The following is a 25474-nucleotide window of genomic DNA, read 5'->3' as shown; positions in this document are numbered from 1 at the left end:
GCACTATTGCCGGGTAGCGAAACTCGGGTGGATTTTTTCGCAACGAACGCATGCAATCTTCCTAATTATACCCTAAAACATGTTTGGGAGTGTTTTTGAGCATTCGGTTCCGGAACGAAAAATGATGCAAAACGGGTGCATTTCGGCACCCGAATGCACTATTGCCGGGTAGCGAAACTCGGGTGGATTTTTTCGCAACGAACGCATGCAATCTTCATAATTATACCCTAGAACATGTTTGGGAGTGTTTTTGAGCATTCGGTTCCGGAACGAAAAATAATGCAAAACGGGTGCATTTCGGCACCCGAATGCATATTGCCGGGTAGCGAAACTCGGGTGGATTTTTTCGCAACGAACGCATGCAATCTTCCTAATTATACCCTAAAACATGTTTGGGAGTGTTTTTGAGCATTCGGTTCCGGAACGAAAAATGATGCAAAACGGGTGCATTTCGGCACCCGAATGCACTATTGCCGGGTAGCGAAACTCGGGTGGATTTTTTCGCAACGAACGCATGCAATCTTCATAATTATACCCTAGAACATGTTTGGGAGTGTTTTTGAGCATTCGGTTCCGAAACGAAAAATGATGCAAAACGGGTGCATTTCGGCACCCGAATGCACTATTTCCGGGTAGCGAAACTCGGGTGGATTTTTTCGCAAGGAACGCATGCAATATTCCTAATTATACCCTAGAACATGTTTGGTAGTGTTTTTGAGCCTTCGGTTCCGGCACGAAAATCGATGCAAAACGGGTGCATTTCGGCACCCGAATTCACTATTTCTAGGTAACGAAACTCGGGTGGAATTTTTCGCAACGGACGCGTGCAATCTTTCTAATTAGACCCTAGAACATGTTTGGGAGTGTTTCTGAGCATTCGGTTACAGCACGAAAAACGATGCAAAACGGGTGCATTTCGGCACCCGAATGCATATTGCCGGGTAGCGAAACTCGAGTGGATTTTTTCGCAACGAACGCATGCAATCTTCATAATTATACCCTAGAACATGTTTGGGAGTGTTTTTGAGCATTCGGTTCCGGAACGAAAAATGATGCAAAAAGGGTGCATTTCGGCATCAGAATGCACTATTGCCGGGTAGCGAAACTCGGGTGGATTTTTTCGCAACGAACGCATGCAATCTTCCTAATTATACCCTAAAACATGTTTGGGAGTGTTTTTGAGCATTCGGTTCCGGAACGAAAAATGATGCAAAACGGGTGCATTTCGGCACCCGAATGCACTATTGCCGGGTAGCGAAACTCGGGTGGATTTTTTCGCAACGAACGCATGCAATCTTCATAATTATACCCTAGAACATGTTTGGGAGTGTTTTTGAGCATTCGGTTCCGGAATGAAAAATGATGCAAAACGGGTGCATTTCGGTACCCGAATGCATATTGCTGGGTAGCGAAACTCGGGTGGATTTTTTCGCAACGAACGCATGCAATCTTCATAATTATACCCTAGAACATGTTTGGGAGTGTTTTTGAGCATTCGGTTCCGGAACGAAAAATGATGCAAAACGGGTGCATTTCGGTACCCGAATGCATATTGCCGGGTAGCGAAACTCGGGTGGATTTTTTCGCAACGAACGCATGCAATCTTCATAATTATACCCTAGAACATGTTTGGGAGTGTTTTTGAGCATTCGGTTCCGGAACGAAAAATGATGCAAAACGGGTACATTTCGGCACCCGAATGCACTATTTCCGGGTAGCGAAACTCGGGCGGATTTTTTCGCAACGAACGCATGCAATATTCCTAATTATACCCTAGAACATGTTTGGTAGTGTTTTTGAGCCTTCGGTTCCGGCACGAAAATCGATGCAAAACGGGTGCATTTCGACAGCCGAATGCACTATTTCCGGGTAGCGAAACTCGGGTTGATTTTTTTGCAACGAACGCATGCAATCTTCATAATTATAGCCTAGAACATGTTTGGAAGTATTTTTTAGCATTGGGTTATGGCACGAAAAACGATGCAAAACGAGTGCATTTCGGCACCCGAATGCACTATTTCCGGGTAGCGAAACTCGGGTGGATTTTTTTCGCAATGAACGCATGCAATCTTCCTAATTAGACCCTAGAACATGTTTGGGAGTGTTTTTGAGCATTCGGTCACGGCACGAAAAACGATGCAAAACCGGTGCATTTCAGCACCCGAATGCACTATTTTCGGGAAGCAAAACTCGGGTGGATTTTTCACAACGGACGCACCCAATCTTCCTAATAAGACCCTAGAACATGTTTGGGAGTGTTTTCCAGCTTTCGGTTACGGCACGAAAAAGATGCAAAAAAGGTGCATTTCGACACCCGAATACAATATTTTCGGGTAGCGAAACTCGGGTTGATTTTTTCACAACGGACGCACCCAATCTACCTCATTAGAGCCTAGAACGTGTTTGTGAGTGCTTTCCAGCTTTCGGTTAGAGCACGAAAAATGATGCAAAACGGGTGCATTTCGACACCTGAATGCACTATTTCCGGGTAGCGAAACTCGGATAGATTTTTTCGCAACGGACGCACCCAATCTACCTCATTAGACCCTAGAACATGTTTGGGAGTGTTTTCCAGCTTTCGGTTACGGCACGAAAAAGATGCAAAACGGGTGAATTTCGGCACCCAAATGCACTATTTTCGGGTAGCGAAACTCGGGTTGATTTTTTCACAACGGACGCACCCAATCTACCTCATTAGATCCTAGAACGTGTTTGTGAGTGCTTTCCAGCATTCGGTTACAGCACGAAAAATGATGCAAAACGGGTGCATTTCGGCACCCGAATGCACTATTTCCGGGTAGCGAAACTCGGGTGGATTTTTTCGCAACAGACGCACCCAATCTACCTCACTAGACCCTAGAATATGTTTGGGAGTGTTTTTGAGCATTCGGTACCGGAACGAAAAATGATGCAAAATGGGTGCATTTCGCCACCCGAATGCACTATTTCCGGGTAGCGAAACTTGGGTGGATTTTTCACAACGGACGCAACCAATCTTCCTAATTAGACCCTAGAACATGTTCGGGAGTGTTTTTGAGCATTCCGTTACGATACAAAAAACGATGCAAAAAGGGTGCATTTCGACACCCGAATGCACTATTTCCGGGTAGCGAAACTCGGGTGGATTTTTTCGCAACGGACACACCCAATCTACCTCATTAGACCCTAGAACATGTTTGGGAGTGTTTTCCAGCTTTCAGTTATGGCACAAAAAACGATGCAAAACAGGTGCATTTCGGCACTCGAATGCACTATTTCCGAGTAGCGAAACTCGGGTAGATGTTTTCGCAACGGACGCACCCAATCTACCTCATTAGACCCTGGAACATGTTTCGTTTTCCAGCTTTCGGTTACGGCATGAAAAACGATGCAAAACGGTGGCAATTCGACACCCGAATGCACTATTTCCGGGTAGCGAAACTCGGGTGGATTTTTCGCAACGGACGCACCCAATCTACCTCATTAGATCCTAGAACATGTTTGGGAGTGTTTTCCAGCTTTCGGTTACGGCACGAAAAAGATGCAAAACGGGTGAATTTCGGCACCCAAATGCACTATTTTCGGGTAGCGAAACTCGGGTTGATTTTTTCACAACGGACGCACCCAATCTACCTCATTAGAGCCTAGAACGTGTTTGTGAGTGCTTTCCAGCTTTCGGTTACAGCACGAAAAATGATGCAAAACGGGTGCATTTCGGCACCCGAATGCACTATTGCCGGGTAGCGAAACTCGGGTGGATTTTTTCGCAACAGACGCACCCAATCTACCTCACTAGACCCTAGAATATGTTTGGGAGTGTTTTTGAGCATTCGGTACCGGAACGAAAAACGATGCAAAACGGGTGCATTTCGGCACCCGAATGCACTATTTCCGGGTAGCGAAACTTGGGTGGATTTTTCACAACGGACGCACCCAATCTTCCTAATTAGACCCTAGAACATGTTTGGGAGTGTTTTTGTGCATTCCGTTATGACACAAAAAACGATGCAAAACGGGTGCATTTCAACATCCGATGCACTATTTCCGGGTAGCGAAACTCGGGTGGATTTTTTCGCAACGGACGCACCCAATCTACCTCATTAGACCCTAGAACATATTTAGCGGTGTTTTCAAGCATTTATCTATCACGTGTGAATCTATTTGCACTAATAGAATTAAATTAGTGTCACGGGCCGATAGATCGGACTGAACCGAGGTAGTATTGACTCCGCAGGACAATCTTTTAATTCAAAAGATTACAACGTGATAACAAGACCTCGTGCACATGGTTAGCGGAGCGGATCGGACCTAACTAGACCTCGTGCACATGGTTAGCGGAGCGGGTCGGACCTAACTGAGACCGCATCGGCTTGTGAGCAGTAACTTGACTTTAAAGATCGAAAACTAGTGACACGAGGGGCAAATAAAGATTTATCGGATGCAGTAAAAATATAACATTAAAGCATGTCGATAACAAATTAGCCGATAGAATCAGAAAACTGGTAACCGCTTGAAACAATTAAGAGATTGATGCGACTCAACTAAACTAAATCAAACAAAAGTAGATAACTTAGCCTTGCATTAAGCGGATAAAATTATTGAACCTAATGGAGAAAGTTTTGAAACAAAAAATACAATGTTATGGTAGTGGGACCGGCTCTAGACCTAGGCCCACTGTACTGTAGCGTGTGAACGGTACCACGTGACAGGGATTAGTTTGTTAGGATATGATTTGGTTAGCTATTTGAATAACATTTGTTAGTTGGTTTGTTAGTAGGCGCGTGGTCTGTAAAGGCAGCCAAGGAGTTTAGTTTAGGCAAGTAAGAAGAACCCTAAAAGTAGTCAAAGTCTCCTCAAGAGTGACGAATAGGTTCTTCGGGCTATCCCTAATTATTCATATCATTTGGTATTCGGAGCCTTAGATCCTGCAACCCTATCCTCACCAAAAAAATTTTCTAGCGCCAGATTAGATTGATTCCATCCTACGTTTCGCCTGTGCCTTCCACTGAGATTCCTACCGCTGCCCACCTCTTGTTGATCATGGAGGAGCCCATCACCAAAGCCGACCTTGCAGCCGCGGATAACAGGATCACTGCCACGATCGATTCTGTCATCGTGTCCATCTCGACTTCTTCAGCCTCCGCTGCAGGAGCATCGCCGTCGTCATCCCCTTCAACCATGATCGCAATGGCTGCACCAGCTTCTGCGCAAGTACCAGTGGAGGAAGTGGCTACACCGCGGCAACTTCGGCAACAGCACGTCCGTTGCGAAAAAATTCACCCGAGTTTCGCTACCCGGAAATAGTGCATTCGGATGCCGAAATGCACCCGTTTTGCATCGTTTTTCGTGCCATAACCATCTTTAATGACTATTTAATTAATGTAAAATTTATTAAACACTGTCTGCTCATACAGCCGATGGCACGTTAGTTCAATACTACATCTTTATTGCCTAAAAACACGTGCATGTCGAAATGTGACGTCATCCATGAGCTTCTCAGCCTCCCAGGTGATTGGCTCAAGAATTTAACATTTACTTTGTCAATTTCAGATCAAATTGACTAGCACACCTTACATCTTTCGCAAGCCGTTGGATCCTGCACTGAAATGAAGCAGATCTCCCACATTCTCGAGCATTCGCAAAGCAAGATTTGAAGACCAAATTTTGCATAAGCACTACCCCACCCCATTCTGCGCCCGCAACAATCCTAGATGCCTCCTCTGCTAGTCCCTCAGACGCTAACGCATGGACAAAACGCATGGTTGTCCTATACCCTGCATGTCCAAAGTCCCCGACAAGTTTTCGAACATAGCAAATCTGGATATACCTCGTCTACATCGGCCTGACTACATTTATGGCATCGACCTCTCCCTCTACGACTACCTCGACGCGTCATTGTCTTCATCTCTGGCGCCTTTCCCATTGCGCCACCATCCTCATAGTGCCTCCTCATGCACCCACAGCTTCATGTGTGGCTCCCTTATCTGCAGCAACTTCAACAGCTATGCTGACCACATCTACCCAACGCATGGCATTCTCGACCATTGTTATTCGCCCTCAACTCAGCTGCCTCGATATCGGCACAAAGAGCAATCGTTCGCATGAGTTACTCACCAATTTTCTCTCTAGTCGCAACATCCGTACCGCGTCGACGTTATAACTACGAGGGATGTCAATCCGTCAGCTTCTACCTTCAGATTCTTCTCTAGTCTCACCGTCTGTGGTGCTTCCATTGTGACTGCGTGAGGATATTAGAGCATATTCGGTAGTTGTAGATACACGAATCACAGATTGTACTCCATATATACCGGTCGAGAGCCTCAATGCAACAAATCCACAAATTCTATTCTCCTACAAGTTCTATAACCAAGGATAGAACAACTGGCTACCAGGAGCTTTCCGCTGTTCACGCCTGATATTCTCTATAACTTCTACCGACCCTAATGTTGTAGATATTATATTGAAAAGTAAAAAAACTACTAGACAAAAACAAATTTACCTCACAGAATCTTCTTTTGAATCTTTTCAAGAAATCTTGCATTCGTGAAGGTTTCATTCAATTTTTGAATTTGAGGATTTGAAATCAAAAGGTTCATTCGAATTATTGAACTTGATATTCAAGTTTCTAATGTGAAGCAGTTTGTAAGAGAAACTTTCAAACATGAAAATCGTTGATTGAAATGCCGAATACCACATATTGTAAAATTACATACCAGCAATTCAACCACTGAAGTAGGGTACTAGTAAGCTGACCAAAAAATCTCTAGAACTTTTTATCCCTCAATATGCACGTGAAGCTTTACATCAATAATTCGATACGGATATAGGTGGAGAATCTAAGGAGCAGTGAATTAGGGAAAATAGGCATTCACTCTAAGGCTGAATGGGGAAAACATATTAAACCTACAAACCAACTGCGTTTCATAGGTGATGCATGGAAAAAGTAACTTTTTTAATTTGCTTCTACCATTCTGACCTTGGAAATAATACCAAGAAGATGGACAGCATCATTCTATAAATAGATCGCTTGCCTCACAATATACCACTTAAGAAACCCCTACACAATGATCCAACATTTCAGTATCCCATAATTCACATGTGAATAATATAACAAGCAAATATTCAAATACAGAAAAAGTTAGGGCCATAAGTTACCAGAATCCTGAAGGTGCCTTTTCGTCGTCCCTGTATAAAATATGAGAAAAATTATTCCAACGTATTTTACAGTGTTAAAAAGGTATCCAGAACCACATCAGCACAGAAATAGATGTGGATGTCAGTTGCCTACAGGAAACGGTCTTGTATCAATCTAGCGCATAAACTGCCTAGTCTTATATCCAAAAATGGTTCTGGATAGAATATAAATCTAGCGCATAAACCGCCTAGTCTTATATCCAAAGATTTGTAGAGTATATATATGCACCAGTGAGAAACTTATTTGTGTTTTTCGCTATTCAAAAAATGTCAAATGTACTCGTCACTGGCGGACAAGTACTGCTGCCTACATGTCTGCCAGACAATTAGAAACATGCTTTGCAACTTGAGAGCTTGAACTACATGCATGTATAGCTCATATCCGATGACAAGCACTTGACACAGACAAACAAAACACAAACTCATCTGATCTATGGTACCCGTTGGCATCTCCACCTCCCAGACAAGGGAATAAGCCACACTCCAGTAAGGGCAAGTGTGGAGCAATCGATTTTGGGGGAAATTTCTAGAGAGCCCTATCTATTGCACACACCATCAGTCTATACATACAGACAATACATGGGCTGGGCTCACTATATGCATGGCCATTGGCCCAACAGCAAGCATCATGAAACTTCATCATCTCGTTCTTGCTCGCCATCTCACTGTGTAGCTATTGAGATTGATGAAAATGGCCCCTCCTTGACTAGAACATCCCTATAATTTCATTAAAAAAGAATGAAAATTTAAACTGCAAAGTTTTTCCTGAAAAGACCATGATGCACCTTCACTTATGCACATCTCCCTCAACGTTCTCTCCATCTACTTTTTTTGTGACCCACATCCCTCCACTTTCCTGTGAAGAACACCTGCCCTAGCATGTTCAGTGGCAGTTGCCACCACTATGTCTGCAGTAGCAGAGGAGGCTTCCTCAATAGAACTATAGCGGAGCATATAGATGAGGCTTTCTCAAGCTCCAATGCTCCACGACTTGTGAAGGCAGCAATATTGCAAAGGAACACTGCTAGCCAGGCCTCGCAATGTGAAAATAATTACCCCCCTCAATTTTTCATTTGACTCATTTCAATCCAATCAAAAGACAACCTTGTCCCTCACGCAATCAAATGCACGTAAGTAAAAAGGTGTGTAGGTGAGTATATTTCTAGCATTTAGATATGGTTTGTGACACTCATTTCCATAGATAATTTTCCCCCTGTATCGAAAGAAACAGACTAAAGATAAATATAATGTGTTTTTCAATCTTACTTTTTCCGTCCTTTGAAAGCACTTGTAATGTCATCAGGAGTTGGCTTGTCTGTGAATTCAGCTATAAGAGCATATTTCTCTTTCCCATCGGGCTCATCAACCCTTCGATAAATCTCATATTTATTTGGATAAGCCATCCTGTAGCAATAACCCAATCTAAATATTAATGGTTGAGACAAAACAGAAACCCTAGAAAGACAGTGTGCTATTTGGAAGGACAAAAATTGGTTCCATAAACCTTAAAGCTCCCATGATAGGATAGAATGAGCCAGCATAGTAGAGAAGCCGAAATGAATAGCAAGTCTCAAATGATGCAGCATACTTTAGCCTCATGTCTCTTCCCATCGTCTGAACATCACAAGTTGAGAAGCCAACTGAATAGTCAATACTGGAAACTGTGATAAGATTAGTTTTAAGCTTCGAATAAAATCACTTACTTGCATTACACCACTTGATCCAGGCATATCCTGGAAATGTAAATTCAGGAACTTAGTTATCACCCAATAATGATACCATTATTTCTTTATACATTACAAAGAATTTAAATATAATCCAGAATTATTGGACTATAAATCACAAAGATTGGAAACTGAGAAAAGTTAAATATTAGAGAAGAACGGGTCTTCATGATTTTATTACATCTACTTTAAGATGTTCAGTAATTCATGATGTCCTTGAAGCGAATAAAAAATTAGCTAGTTTTGCATGAAAGTATCTTACATACCAAGGAATAGAGTTTCTTTGTCACCGAGTTGTACCTGTTTCTAGAAATGAGGATCCTTCATGATTTAATTTTAATTTTTAGAACTACTACCTCCAATATCCCACCAAATAGGCACAATGTATACATAAGATCTCTTCAGATTAGACATGATAACAATATTAAGGGAAGACAATAAAGGAAACAGGATATATTTTTTGGTCAAAACCTTCAGGCGAGGGTTTACAAGAATCACAGGTCTGTCACCAGCAGCATCAGTCATAGCTCTCATATCCTGCAAATTTTCTAAAATGTCAATGAAGATCGAGAGGTGGATGTTATAAACGTATTTAGAACAGAACAGAAGGAATAGAATCTTTACATCAATTATGCAGTTTCCAACAGCATTTTGGGGAGCAATGAGGACAAACATATCATCTTCTTTGTCAACCTCGCTAGCACCTGTAGTTTCAGTCAAAACATTATGATTCTAAAAAAAATCAGGAAAACCAGACAGACAAAAGATGAGAAGGGGACAAGAAATGTGTATATCCTTTGATATTCGCAGGTCGAGTTTTTTTATATCCTGTGATATTCTTTTGAGCAACGATTAGTATTTTACAAGACTCAACTGTACAAAAAGTTATCCATGCATTGAATCTATCATAATGGTATAGTGGTTATGCATACATGAGCGTCAAGATTTTTCTACTCAAAATATTTTTTTTAATGTAGCATTTGGCTCATATTCCTAACCAGTTCAGTATAATATCAATTGCAGTGAATGTGCCTAAATGGGTTATCAAGGCAATTGACAAAATTAGAAGAGCCTTTTTATGGAAAGGAAGGATTGTTGTTTGGTGTCTTGGGAAAAAGTGGCGCACCCAATCCATCTTGGAGGTCTTGCCTTTCCCAATTTACAGATCATGAGCTGGACCTTACAAATGAGATGGCTCTGGATAGAAAAAACCTCTTCAGATCAACCTTGGGCAGGGCTAAAATTCCCAGTTCACCCTCAAACCAAAGCCATGTTCTGCATTTCAGTTACCACACAAGTTGGCAATGGAACTAGTTCTCTTCTGGTCGGATAGATGGTTACATGGGTGTTCTCTGTCTGTTTTAGCTCCAGCAGTGGTCTCTTGTGTCTCGCAGAGGTGTATGTCTAGCAGGACAGTTGCACAAGCTCTTGATAACAGAACTTGGGTAAGGAACATACAAGGAAGCCTCTCTTTGGAAGGGCTGGTCCAATATATTCAAATCTGGGATTTATTAGAGGATTTCACCTTGGTCCAGGACACTGATAAACATATATGGAGACATGAGAGGAATGGTGTTTTTTCCTCCAAATCCACTTACAGGGCCTTTTTCAATGGTGCCATAACCTTTGAACCTTGGCGCAGGCTCTGGAAATCTTGGGCTCCTCCTAAGTGCAAAATATTTTTATGGCTGGCTATTAGGAACTAGTGCTGGACTGCAGAGTGCAGACAGGTTAGCAAAGAGAGGACTCCCTCACCCTGATCAGTGTGTTTTGTGTGATCAAGAGGAAGAGACAGTGCAGCACATTCTTACCAACTGTGTTTTTGCTCGTCAATGGTGGTAATTCTGCTAGCTCCTCTTGGCCTAGAGAGCATAGTTCCAAGAAGGAATGAAAAGAGCTTTGCTGATTGGTGGAGGAAATCATATAAAAAAGTAGGGAAAGCCCAAAGAAAAGGATTTAACAGCACGGTTATACTAGGAGCTTGGACGCTATGGAACCACAGAAACAAGGGAGTTTTTGATGGGGCAGCCCCTTCTTTGCAAGCAGCACATCAGTTCTTTAAAGAAGAGTTGAAGCTTTGGGGCCTTGCCGGTGCTAAAAGGATTCAGGATTTATTTCATGGTCAAGGGGAGGGTCAAGTGAGGTTCTTAGTTTAGGTCTGTGGGGTGGTGCAGCAGTCTTATTTCCTCCTTTGTGAGGAAACGAGACTGCTTTGTACGGGGATCCTTCCCCTTCTTTCTCTCTTAATATAAAGATATGCAGCTCTCCTGCATGTTCGATAAAAAAATATCAATTGCAGTTCTCTTCAAGATGCACTGGGTGATGATTCAACATAACAGTTATTATGCTTCATTTCATTTCATGCTATCTGAAGTATTGAGTAAGTGGGAAACAGACCTACAGCTCCAATATTAATGAAGGTACCCTTCGCCCCATAGTCACCCCAGTCCATGAATTCCAAAATTTTTCTGGTTCCTGCCAGTTGAAGTGGGATGCCAGCAAATGCACCTTGCCCCATGGAGCCTTGAACACAGACCTGGTATCAAGTGACTAGTCTCATAATTTTGTTACTCAGGAAGAAGGGATGGGGATGAGAAATAGTATATGCATTTGTTGCAATAATAACCTTGACACGTTTTCCATCATCAGCAAAGGATAGAGAAAGTTCTCTTACAAGTTCCATAAGGGTTCCTATGCGATAAACATCCTGCCCATTAAAAAGATGTGGCTGAAGTTAAAACCAGAAGTGTTCTCTGACGGTCATCACAAAATGTATGTATGAGCACACTCTTACCATTTCAGGGTTAAGTTCAGGGATGTTGATATCTATCTGCATGTTTGGGGAAATGAGGACAGATGTCAGCATATCTCAGTTTATTCTTAAATAGTATAGGTAACTGAACTAAAAACAATTATTCAGTTACACAAATTAATCACCAATATTTTAGTGGCAATAATACAAAGTGCCTAAATTATGTCCTCTTGTTATTCCAATCTTTTAAAGAAATTAACATAAATTGAAAAGATAAGCAGCAACCTGCAACCGAGTCTTTTTATCTTCAATAGCACGTTTTGTAGCTTGTAATACATCATCGTAGAAGTATTTCCTAATTTCCCTGGAATGTGGAATGTTATTCAATCTTGTTGGAATTCCACGCCACTCCTGAGTCACAGCCGTTAAAAGCATGAATGATACAGATACAAGTCTTTGAACATCACTTAAAAGTTACTGCATAAGATGAAACTAAAGCATTATCTTGTGCATACATTTTTTGAACCTGTATCCACAGAAGCTGGTGATTTTCCTGTAAATGAAAAGGTTTGATCATTTTTTTGCCTTGCTGTGGGGTACTTGTTTACATCAATCACAATCTACCACTAGCCTAGATGGATCTCCCTAGTAAATACTAATACAGCTTAAGATCAAAGAGACCCTAGTAAATAGTAATACAGCTTAAGATCAAATAGATGAATTGATTAGATACATGCGCTATACCAATATAATTCCATCACTTAGTTTACACAGGAGTAGCACATGATAGTTATTATCAATGATATTAGTTTTTTCACAAAGGAAAAATCACAGTAGCTAACTGATAAAGTGGACTTAGTTCATGTTGGTTATCACTTATCGGCATAAGAGATTAATAAATAACTTAATTCTCATGCTCTCACCATTTGCTTTGATCAACTTGTTTGCTGAAGTGTTCTCACAGATCTTCTGTAATAGGGAATCTATCTCCTGAAAAATGACTTCAACAGGGCGATTTCCATCAATCTGTATTCTTGTGAGGAACAAAATATTACTCTCAGTTTGTAGTTTAGGTTGCTCTGATAATCACTAGGAATACACAAGAACCTGATTAAGAAAATCTGAGTATGCAGGAAGAATAGCTTCAGAATTTTGCTTGTATGTATCAAGACGTGATTTAACCTGCAAAATAAAGAACAAACTTATAGTTTAGCAAATATTACTGCATAAAAAAAATATAAGTTAAGTACAGTGAGTAAATTGGGATGTCTTTGAGTCCTGTCAAAAACATGTTCAAGCTGCAAGGATTACTGTCTTGCATTGTTCGAAATTGTCCTTCAAAGTACCTACAGCATCTTCCAAAATACAAAGGAATGCTTGCAAATCAAGTCCTGAGAATCTAGCACCATATTTGAATAACATAAATACATATTCAGATCTTATCGCTGAACTGAGGACTGTTTCTACCATTTTGTAAGCCTATTAAAATTATTTTGGTTTATATTTATGTTGGTTTACTTAGGAGGGCGATACGAGGTCACTTCTGTTTCTTCTACCTCCATAAAACAGCAAGTCAGCAACTGTTTGTTTGGATCTTTGGTCTTAAGATGACAGAAAACAAAACAAAACGTTACTAAGTGGGCAATGCAAGAACCTTCTCAAATGTATCGTCAGAACGTGTAATAAGTCGGGCAGAAATCTCCTCATTCTCCGGGGGGAAGTTTTTTACATGGTAAATTTTGCCAGTCACAGGATCCAGCCGTCTTCCAACACATCTGTTGATTAGAATGTCATCAGGAACCTGAATTCAATGAGAGCAAAATATTGAAGTGCAAGAGGTCAAAGGTATCTGTGTTAAACTACCCAAGAAAATGTATCTATGTTACACAGCAACACAATGTCAGGTAAGAACGGAAGAACCAAAAAAGCACGGTATTATATTATCACCAGATTAAAACTTTAGTGTTACCAAAAAAAAAGAGATAAAGCGTTATGGCCACAAATGCACAACATAACCACAGATGCATATATGTGCCCTAAAAAACACAGATGCATATATGACACAACATACCAAATAATTGATCAAGCTACTGCTGCTGCTGTATTGAATTCACACAGGCATGTGCATTGGTGCAACAGAAGGTACCAAAGTGACAAAATAATTAAAAGTAAAAGGTACAGACTGGAAAAGAACTCAACTTAATGTTTATTATTAAATCCATTTTAAATTATTGATTTATTTTCACAGCTATTCTAAACTTGCACTTTGCTGCACAGAGCTATGAAGTATTAACAAGTTATCAAATCTGAGTCAACATATTAAGCTCATATTATTTTTTTCCAAAGACATTAAGCTCATATTAGAAAGTTATTTGAAAGGAAAAGGTTTGAACATCCTCTCATTTGTTGGACACTCTGATCTGACATAATTGCAGAAATAAAATGTAATACTCATAAAGGATTGTGGCCATGCCTATAAATAAAATCATGGATAACATTCTGGAAGTGAAATCCAACACGCCAACATAATACTTGTCAAAATTAAATATTAGAAACACATGTCATATATGTAGTTAATTTTGACTTACTTCCAGCACAATGAATATATCTGGTCTTATTTTCAAACTTTCAAGGCTTTGTGCTTGACTGAAGCTCCTGGGGTAGCCATCAAGAAGCCACCCTCTTTCTTGTACATCTGGTTGTGATAGTCGGGATACCACCATCTACTTGGAATAGCAGGTAATTAGATAGCTCACAGAATTCTACCGAAAGATCATATCTGTGACAAACAAGCCACATACATCTGTGACAACTTGATCCGGTACAAGCTTTCCACTGCCCATATATTCCTTTGCTTTTTTGCCAATTTCTGTGCCAGAAGATACTTCAGCTCGCAGAAGATCTCCAGTTGATATGTGAACTAAACCATACTAAAAGAAAAGCAAAACAATAGAAAACAACATTAGAAGACTCAGGGTCAACATAAACTTTGCTACTGCACAAAACCAGAGTCGAAATGGAAAAACAAAAGTATAAAGCTTAATATATAGAGAATATGGGTGCAGTGCAAGTGCAAGTGCTAGTATTAAATATGTCAAACCAATAACCATTTTCTGATGCATGCATAGCATTACATGAAGCCTTACATTCTTATACCAAGTAGAGAAATCTTCTAAAGAAAAATTGTATATCAAATTAGCATATCAATATTTTCAGAGGGTTTATTTTGATCACTATTAGTCTACTCTGTATTACTTACTACTGATCTCCTATGCACAGATGTCTGGAACATTCAGATCTCTGCAGATTGGCACAACACAAAATTTAATTGGTAATTTCACATTAACAAGTTGACATTGAGTTCGCTTCACCTAAAATCTAGATTATGGACGACTCGGACCCAACACAAATAGATTGAGCATTCAGAGCAGTTGACACCGAAGAAAATGTCGGCACAACATTGTAATTGGGTTCCACATTTCACCTTCTCGACGATCATGCGGCATTGCGTCCCTTTGCCCGACGCGGGCGCTCCCGAGATCATCACCTTGAGCGGAGCATTCCCCCGCGCCGGCATCGAAGCCTCCTCCGCGGCCCGGCACCGAAGTCCTAGACCCTAATGAAAAGCGGCACCACAAATCGGTCGGACAGAAGTGTATCAAACGCCAGTCGCGACCAGGAAGGACATCGTGGATCAAATTAAAACTAAACTGATTCGTAGTTACGAACCCAGGGCTTTGGTTTGAGGGCGCCGGCCGGGGCGCAGACGGAGGGGACGACCGGTGAGGAGGACAACGCCAGAGACGGGTAGCAGGACGGCGACGGCGAGATGCGGTCGCAGGCCTGCGGCACCACGGGGGACGGCGGCGCGGGGATCGGGTTAGGCCCGTCCTTGACGGGGTACTTCGCCTCCATGGCGATGCCGCACTTGCCGGTGCGCGCCGTCACGTTGCGCTTCATCCGGATGTAGCCGGCCTCGCCCCAGTCGGCGCCCCACGAGTTGCGCACGAGCCAGTAGTCATTGCCGTCCTCATCGGTGACGTACCCTACCGCCACCACGCCGTGGTCCAGCGATGTGCCGCACCTGCCGGTGAACACGCCCTGCACATGCACAGAATTGCATTGCATGGTTATTGGTTGACCTGTCAGTGATCGAGATACAAACGAAGCTTATTAATTTGTCAGTGAGCTAGTAGCTGACCGATTCGTAGAGCTGGAACTCGCGGCCGCCGGCCTCGATGGCCACGTAATATGAACCCGCTAGGGGTGATTCCCGATCTTTCGATGAGAGGCGTGGGATAACTCAATTGGTCGATGGAGACAACGTTCACGGCCCGACTACAGCCTTCCAAGCTGCGCCTTAGCAACCGATACACCACCTCCAATGGCTGCCGCGATCTTGTGGAGCGCGTCACCCGGCCACTAGGGCACTCGTCCTGCAAGCAATCGAAGAACTAGCAAGAATAAGTATAACAAGTACTGAATTTACTAGATGTAGATGAAGGTTTCCAACTCAATTTCAATACGGTGGGGTTCTGAAGACAGCAAGACGGGCGGCTGATCCAGCACGCGCGCTTACAAGCAAGTAGCGAGAGCTAAACTTGATCTAAACAAAACCCAATCTGTTTGTGGCGGCTCTAATCCTTATTAATACCTAGGAGGACGATCAGGAGGGTGTTGGGGTCGTGTCCCAACCCTAGGACATGTCCCTAATGGACCCAACTTGATACACGGCCCATTGGGCCAAAATAAGGTGACGCAGCACTAGAAAACCTATCGGTAGTAAATTGGTCATTGCGACCACCTCAGACCAGATATGGACTTGATTCCAGATCCATATGAAAATAGACTTCATAACAAATCCGTGAAGTACTTGAACGCCCCAATCCATGTCCGTATGCGACCGTGGTGACCATCACAAGTTGGTACTGTCCTGGAGTCCGAATCCAGCCTGCGCGAGTCCGTTTCTCTTTCGGTCTTCTCCATGATTCCTAACCAAAACAAGAGTGCACGCGTCTCCATGGTCTAAATAGGATGGATAGGAACTCAAGAGTGAACTTACTTGATGATTAAGTTCACGAGCACGGGCGCGAGTTATCGGACCAGAAACTGGTACTTGTGTAGGTGTGGATGTATCGTTGGTGTTGATGTCCTCATCATCCTCCCCTTCTTGCATTTGAGTCGTCCTCGACTCAAGCTCTTCTTCTTCTTCCAAATATGGCTTCAAATCTGCAATGTTAAATGTGGGACTAACCCCAAAATCGGAAGGCAGATCGAGCTTATATGTATTATCATTAACTTTCTCCAAGACTTTAAAGGGTCCATCAGCCTGAGGCATCAATTTAGACTTTCGCAATTCAGGAAACCTATCCTTTCTCAAGTGCAACCAAACTAAGTCGCCAGGTTCCAATATTATTTCCTTTCTACCTTTATCACCGGCAAACTTATATTTAGCATTCATACGCTCTATGTTTTCTTTAGTTGTTTCATGCAGTTTTAACATCAATTCAGCACGCTTAGTAGCATCAAAATTTAATTTTTCAGAAGATGGCAAAGGCATCAAATCAATAGGAGCACGAGGCAAGAAACCATATACAATCTGAAATGGGCACATCTTTGTAGTAGAATGCAGCGAACGATTATAACCAAATTCAATGTGAGGCAAACAATCTTCCCACATCTTAATGTTCTTCTTTAAAACAGCCCGTAACATAGTAGACAAAGTTCTATTGACAAATTTAGTTTGACCATCAGTTTGGGGATGACATGTAGTAGAAAATAAAAGCTCTAATACCAACTAATATGAACCCGCTATGGGTGATTCCCGATCTTTCGATGAGAGGCGTGGGATAACTCGATTGGTCGATGGAGACGACGTTCACGGCCCGACTACAGCCTTCCAAGCTGCGCCTTAGCAACCGATACACCACCTCCAATGGCTGCCGCGATCTTGTGGAGCGCGTCACCCGGCCACTAGGGCACTCGTCCTGCAAGCAATCGAAGAACTAGCAAGAACAAGTATAACAAGTACTGAATTTACTAGATGTAGATGAAGGTTTCCAACTCAATTTCAATACGGTGGGGTTCCGAAGATAGCAAGACGGGCGGATGATCCAGCACGCGCGCTTACAAGCAAGTAACGAGAGCTAAACTTGATCTAAACAAAACCCAATCTGTTTGTGGCGGCTCTAATCCTTATTAATGCCTAGGAGGACAACCAGGAGGGTGTTGGGGTCGTGCCCCAACCCTAGGACATGTCCCTAATGGACCCAACTTGATACACGGCCCATTGGGCCAAAATAAGGTGACGCAACACTGGAAAACTTATCGGTAGTAAATTGGTCATTGCGACCGCCTCAGACCAGATATTGACTTGATTTCAGATTCATATGAAAATAGACTTCATAACAAATCCGTGAAGTACTTGAACGCCCCAATCCGTGTCCGTATGCGACCGTGGTGACCATCACAAGTTGGTACTGTCCTGGAGTCCGAATCCAGCCTGCGCGAGTCCGTTTCCCTTTCGGTCTTCTCCATGATTCCTAACCAAAACAAGAGTGCACGCGTCTCCATGGTCTAAATAGGATGGACAGGAACTCAAGAGTGAACTTACTTGATGATTAAGTTGACGAGCACGGGCGCGAGTTATCGGACCAGAAACTGGTACTTGTGTAGGTGTGGATGTATCGTTGGTGTTGATGTCCTCATCACCACGGTGACGGGCTGGTGCGCGACGGCCTTCTGCAGGGACATCTCGTCGTTGCTGGGGACATCCTCGAAGCCGTCGATGGAGACGACCTTGCGGGCCTTCTTGGCGAGGTCGCACCTGCCGTCCCGGGCAGTGTAGGGGTAGTCCTCGTCGGTGTCGATGCCGCCGTTCCGGGCGATGAAGGCGAAGGCGTCGTCCATCATCCCGCCGTTGCACCCGTTGTTTTGCCCGTTCTTGGAGCAGTCCACCAGCTCCTGCTCCGACAGCGTCACGAGGTCGCCGATGACGATCTTGTTGATCCCTTCCACCGCGCCCACCGCGGAGAACGCCCAGCAGCTGCCTGCACGTCAACACACCGATCAAAGAAAGCATCGATCGATCACTAACCATGCATGATCGTTGATCAAATCAGACCATGATGCAGCTAGCGATTGGTATTAATTTGTACCGCATTAGCCTTGGTTCTTGACGTAAGCGACGGCGCCCTTCTGCCTCCAGTCCACACACTCCGGCAGGGCCTCGACGCCATCGTGGCGGTACCTCTCCCCGATGGTCACGGCGGCACCGCGTCCCCTGCCGCCGCCCGTGGCGCTGGCGCTGAGGTATGCGGCGCGGAACTCCTCGTTGGTGAGGTCGGCAAAGCGGTTCATCCCGAGGCAGTAGCCGCGCGTGCCGGCGCCGGCGTTGTGCACGTCCACGAACCTGAGGTTGTCCCAGAACGCCCGGAACCGGCGGTCGTACTTCTCGCCGCCGACGGCGGCCTTGTACGCCTTTCGATGCCGTGCGAGCCACTAGTCGTACATGTTGGAAAATTAGGCAATTATATGATTAAATTCCGAACTATATTTCTTATAGCAAGAATAAAACCTAGCATGCAAATCTCTAACATACTAGGCAACAGCAAGCACAACATCATGTTTTCATAAAACATGCTGAAGTAACAGATCAGATCACGGCGTACGTACTTTGCGGGTGCAGCCGTGATGGGAAGCGGTGCCGATGGAACGACCACGGTGTTGCGGATGGAGCGCAGTAGACGACGCTAAAGACGATGAGCCGCCGCAACGCCGGACTTGGACGGAAGACGAATCGTGGTGAAGACCTTGAGCAGTCTCCCTGAACGCTTCCCAAAAACCTTATTCGCCCTCTCCTGGTGCAGGATCACAAGAGCGAGAGGTTCTGGAGACCTGCTCTCCCGTTCGTCGGTGCACGCCGACACTCGGGATGGAGTAGATTACGGTGGCCGCGCAACAGCGAGAAGAGGTAAAAATCTAACTAGTACAGACCACCTTAGGGATATCCTAACTTGGGGACCTTCCCGTATAGTAGTCTATATTGCGTCTTTTCCATGAGGGAGGTGGTCCATGTATATAGGGAGGAAAGTCCAAATACCCTCATCTATTAGCAATATGGGACTAATAGATGGTGTACCCCCTCTTTACGCTAATGGGCCTTTGAGATTTATTCAGAATTATCATTTATATGGGCCAAGCCCATATATCTAATAGTACATGGCGCGCGCCTGGGCCTCCGTGCGCTCCATGCCGACAGTGGTCGTGTCGCGCGCCGCGGCGGCCGGCGAGGCGAGGAGGAGGAGGAAGGCCAGCGCGACCGCGGTGAGGCCGCGGCTGGCACCTGCAGCCAACAGAAACACATTAAGGCATATTGCCATCCTGCCTTACAGCACACATGCCTTGCAGCATATTTGCCTCAGCATTTGAGAGTATTGCATCTTCACATAGAGAGGGTTTAAAAAATTACTCTCCTCAGTCAACCGATAGCTTGTTCTTCCCAGATCCTAATTCACGGGATCTCCGATCACATAGGTTGGGTTACTACTATGACAACTCAAATGGGTCTCATATCCATCTCCCTTGATGCACCTTCTATCACATTCCGTGATAGCCCTTTTGTAAAGGGATCTGCTAAGTTTCTATCTGTTTGAATATAAGTCACACTTATTACTCCGGAGTTTCTCAATTTCCTAACAGACTTCAGTCGTCTCTTGATATGTCTTGATGACTTCGCATTATCCTTAGCACTGTTCACTTTGACTATCACCGTTTAATTATCACAGTTGATAAGGATTGCCGACACTGGTTTATCAACAACAGGCAAGTCCATGAAGAGTTCACGCAGTCACTCTACCTCAACAGTGGCTGTTTCCAAAGCAGTAAGCTCTGCTTCCATGGTTGACTTCATCAAAATGGTCTGTTTACAAGACCTCCATGATATCGCACCACCTCCAAGGGTAAACACATACCCACTCGTGGCATATAGTTCATCAGCGTCTGATAACCAGTTCGAATCACTATATCCCTCAAGCGCAGCAGGGTGCCCAGAATAGTGAATCCCATAGCTCATTGTACCCACCAAGTAGCGCATAACCCTTTCAATTGCATGTCAATGATCAATGCCCGGGTTTGACATGAACCTGCTCAATTTGCTCACAGCAAAGGATATATCAGGTCTCGTTGCGCTAGCTAAGTACATGAGTGAACCGATTATCAAAGAGTATCTCAGTTGGTCTTTCGCCGTTTTCTTGTTCTTTTTTAGTATCATGCTGGGATCATAAGGTGTTGGAGAAGACTTAATGTCTATGTAACCAAAACGGTTCAAGACCTTCTCAACATAATGAGACTGCGAAAGAGTAATCCCATTCTCATCCTTAATCAGCTTGATGTTCATAATAACATCAGCTTCTCCCAGATCTTTCATATCAAAATTCAGTAATAGAAAAGACTTGACCTCATTGATCACATCAATGTTTGTGCCAAAGATCAGTATGTCATCCACGTACAAGCACAATATAACTCCTTCACCCCCACCATGGCGATAGTACACGCATCTATCAGCCTCATTAACGACAAAGCTCGCAGAAGTTAAAGTTCTATCAAACTTATCATGCCATTGTTTAGGTGCTTGTTTCAGAACATACAACGACTTCAACAACTTACACACCTTGCTTTCTTGACCCTTCACCGCAAACCCCTCAGGCTGATCCATATAGATCTCCTCTTCCAACTCTCCATTTAGGAAAGCTATCTTTACATCCATCTAGTGGATGATAAGACTATACGAGGCAGCCAGAGAAAGTAGTGCTCGAATAGAGGTCAGTCTAGCAACAGGTGAATATGTATCAAAGAAGTTTTCACCTTCCTTTTGTGTGTAACCTTTGGCCACAATCCTAGCCTTGTACTTGTCAATAGTACCATCAAGCCTAAGCTTCTTCTTGAACACCCACTTACATCCCACTGGTTTGCAACCATAGGGTCGTTCAGTAAACTCCCACGTTCCATTAGAAAGAATCAAATCCATCGCACTTTGGACAGCTTCTTTCCAATCATCTGCATCTGGAGATGCATATACCTCAGCAATGGACGTGGGAGTAGCATCCACAAGGTACACAGTGAAATCATCACCAAAGGATTTTGTAACCCTTTGTCTCTTGCTCCTTCTAGGAGCTTCACTGCCATCCTTCTCTAGGACATCCTCATGCTCAAACTCATTTGGTTGTTCAGAAGACTCAACAGGTGCAGTATTTATTTCAGCAGAAAGTCTAGAGTTGCTATTCATATCTTTAAGAGGAAAGATATTCTCGAAAAATGTTGCATCACGAGATTCCATAATAGTATCAACATGCATATCAGGGACCTAAGATTTAACTACTAAAAATCTATAAGCAATGCTCCCTCAAGTTGGTTCTCAACCTCAGCCTTATAAATTTTAAAGTAGTCTAATGCTTCATCCTTAGTTTGTAACAAATAAACGTAGCAAAATCTTGTCGCATCATCAATCAAAGTCATGAAATATCTCTTTCCACCTTTTGTCAACACACCATTCATCTCGCACAAATCAGAATGTATGAGTTCTAGAGGTGCCGAGTGTCTCCCCTCAGCCGCCTTATGAGGCTTCCGAGGTTGTTTTGATTGCACACAACTCTGGCACTTGGAACCTTTGGCAATGGTGAAGTTCGGAATTAAACACATGCTGGATAGCCGAGACATTAAAGCAAAATTTATATGACACAAACGTGAATGCCAAGTACTTGCACCATCACTAACGTTGCCACAAATATGGTTCACTGATTTATTACAGAAATTTGCAAGGAAAAAGTGGAACAAGCCTCCGCACTCATAGCCTTTACTAATGAATTGTCCATGTTTAGACATGACTAATTTATTGGACTCTAGCACTACCTTAAACCCGTCCTTACATAGGACCGACCCGCTCACTAAATTCTTGTTGATAGTAGGGACATGCTGCACGTTCCTTAGCTGCATGATCTTTCCCGAAGTAAACTTCAGATCTACCATACCAACACCATGAACAATAGCATGTGACCCATTCCTCATCAGTACGGAGGAACCCCGGGCGACTTGGTAAGAAGAAAACATGGAGATGTCAGCACACACATGAACATTGGTACCCGTATCAAGCCACCAACTAGTGGAATGAAAAACTGAAAGAACAGTAGGTAAATTACCGTACCCGTCTCCAGTGTTGCCTATGGTCACCATGTTGACATCCTTGGGCCCATTTGCCTTTCTGCCCTTGCGGTCTGCACGCTCTGGACAATCCTTAGAGAAGTGTCCAAGCTCACCACAAGTAAAGCAACTCATCTTAGCCTTATTTTTCTTCTTCTTGAAGGTAGTAGTCTTGATGACTTTGTTCTTGCCACGTGGGAATTTCTAGACCATGTTGGCGCTAGACTGACCTTGGTCTCCTATCTCAACAGTATCCTTCTTCCGAGCTTTCTCCTCAACATCAAGGGGCGCTATCAGACTTTCAACTGATATCTCATGTCTCCTATGTTTCAGAGAAGTGGCGAAGTTCCTCCTTGAAGAAGGCAGCATTGCAATTATGCAACCAGCCACAAACTTGTCGGGTAATTGACACTTGAGGAGCTCAAGATCCTTTACAATGCACTGCACCTCATGAGCCTATTCCACCACAGAACGGTTGTTCACCATCCTGTAGTCATGTAAACTCTCCATGAGGTATAGTTCACTGCCTACATCTGCTGCATCATACCTTGCAACCAGAGCATCCCACAGCACCTTCGCATCTGTCATGTCTATGTAGACATCGACCAGATGGTCAGATATGTTGCTAATGATACATCCCACGAAAAGGTTATTGGCATCATCGAACTTTTTCTGCGCTTTAGCAGTAAGTTCGCCTTCAGGTTTGCCAAGCCTCATGTCCCAGATGTTCATGGCATTAAACCATAGGCAAACCTTTGATTTCCATTTCTTAAAGTTCACACCGATAAATTTTTCCGGCCTCAGTGACTCAGCAAAACTAGCCATACTAGAATTAACAGATTGCCTATAATAAGGTTTTTGGATTGTTGGAAAATTAGGCAATTGTATGATTAAATTCCGAACTATATTTCTTATAGCAAGAATAAAATCTAGCATACAAATCTCTAACATACTAGGCAACAACAAGCACAACATCATGTTCTCATAAAACATGCTGAAGTAACAAATCAGATCACGGCGTACGTACTTTGCGGGTGCAACCGTGATGGGAAGCGGTGCCGACGGAACGACCACGGTGTTGCGGATGGAGCGCAGTAGACGACGCTGAAGACGACGAGCCGTCGCAACGCCGGACTTGGACGGAAGACGAGTCGTGGTGAAGACCTTGAGCAGTCGCGCTGAACGCTTCCCGGAAACCTTATTCGCCCTCTCTCGGTGCAGGATCACAAGAGCGAGACTTTCCGGAGACCTGCTCTCCCGTTCGTCGGTGCACGCCGACACTTGGGATGGAGTAGATTATGGTAGCGGCGCAACAGCGAGAAGAGGCAAAAACCTAACTAGTACAGACCACCTTAGGGATACCCTAACCTGGGGGCTTCCCGTATAGTAGTCTATATTGCGTCTTTTCCATGAGGGAGGTGGTCCATTTATATAGGCAGGAAAAACCCCAACACCCTCATCTATTAGCAATATGGGACTAATAGATGGTGCACTGTAACACCTGGTGTTTCAATCATCAAAGGTGATTAAGAAAAATTAAAAGTGAATTATGGAGAAAAAGAGAAGAAATTGACTAAAAGTCAAATTCAAGTCAAATTTGACCAAAATTTGAATTTTGAATTCTAAATTCAGAAAAATTGGGCAAAAATATGAAATGGAAGCTTGAGAGTGTTTAGAACTTTGGGGATCAAGATTGGTGACTAAACCTAGTCCTAAACATCTCAAGAAAGGCAATGGAAAAATTCAAATCAAGAGTGTACTGTTCACTGTCCGAAAATGGACTTTCAGAAAAACAGTGCAAGTATCCATTTTGGAAATTAATTTCTGCCAAATTTTCCAAATAAGTGGACCAAAGTAACTATACAGCAATGAAGTATGAACTTTGGACAAGTATATTAGGGTGTTGTTGTTCAAGAACAGTAAAGGGACCAAATTCAAATTAAGGCCCAAAGTCAGCACTTTGCCACGTTGACCTAGCTGCTGAAACTGTTTGTTTCTCTAAGTCTGAAACCGCAGCAAGTGCCTATGTTTGGAGCAAAATTCAGAAGAATGTGGTGCAAGGAGTATCGGTGTTTATGAGCAAAATGGAATCCCTGATGGTTGTAGAGCGTGAATGGTTAGTAGTTGGACTAAGAAGAGTGGATTGGGCTACTGAAAATGAATCAAAAGTAGGGTAAATGGCCATACATAGTGACTATCAAACTGAATCCAAATTTCAGGGCATTTCAGTTGAACTGAGAAAGGAATTCAAAATTCACAACATTTGGATGATTATCCCGAGTAAGAGCCAAAATAAAAATTGAAGGGTTCAAGTTTATCTCCAAGTTTGCTTAAGGGACCTTGGGACCGTCGGATTCAAAATCGGCCATGGAAAGGCTCTAAACCTCGAGTGACAGAGAAGCAGGGGGGGGCGACAGAAGCAGAGCCGTGTCACCGCCGGCACCTTCGATCGTCCGCCAGCTCAACGCCTAAGGCCACCTCTTCACCACGCAAGCCTAGCACTAGGCCACGGTGTCACCCATGTGCGCGGTAAGTCCTTCGAATAACTACTGCTTCCGCCGCCGCTTCTTACTGCCTTGCTTTTCACCGCCGCCCATAGCTCTCTGTCAGGCCGCCGCCGCCGACCAAA

The 25474-nt window shown here is 43.5% G+C and overlaps 1 protein-coding gene across 1 annotated transcript; it reads right to left on the bottom strand.

Annotated features, from left to right (window-relative positions):
- Positions 1-6627: 6627 nt before the first annotated feature.
- Positions 6628-23577, bottom strand: LOC101766841. The gene is given in 27 exon segments (XM_022827735.1): positions 6628-7036; positions 7135-7164; positions 8440-8577; positions 8678-8787; positions 8877-8906; positions 9369-9434; positions 9522-9601; positions 11295-11433; positions 11524-11604; positions 11692-11727; positions 11935-12060; positions 12165-12202; positions 12573-12639; positions 12757-12831; positions 13304-13450; positions 14238-14372; positions 14451-14579; positions 15134-15265; positions 15379-15750; positions 15851-15897; positions 18366-18698; positions 18807-19161; positions 19872-19993; positions 21514-21936; positions 22845-22928; positions 23076-23301; positions 23377-23577. Coding segments are annotated over 27 exon segments (3747 nt in total). The 3' UTR covers positions 6628-7011.
- Between the last annotated feature and the right edge of the window lie 1897 nt (positions 23578-25474).

The sequence above is a fragment of the Setaria italica genome, chromosome VI (genome assembly GCF_000263155.2).
Source record: "Setaria italica strain Yugu1 chromosome VI, Setaria_italica_v2.0, whole genome shotgun sequence".
NCBI lineage: Eukaryota > Viridiplantae > Streptophyta > Magnoliopsida > Poales > Poaceae > Setaria > Setaria italica.
The sequence above is the reverse complement of the archived record's forward strand: the minus strand, read 5'-3'. Positions and strand labels throughout refer to the sequence as shown.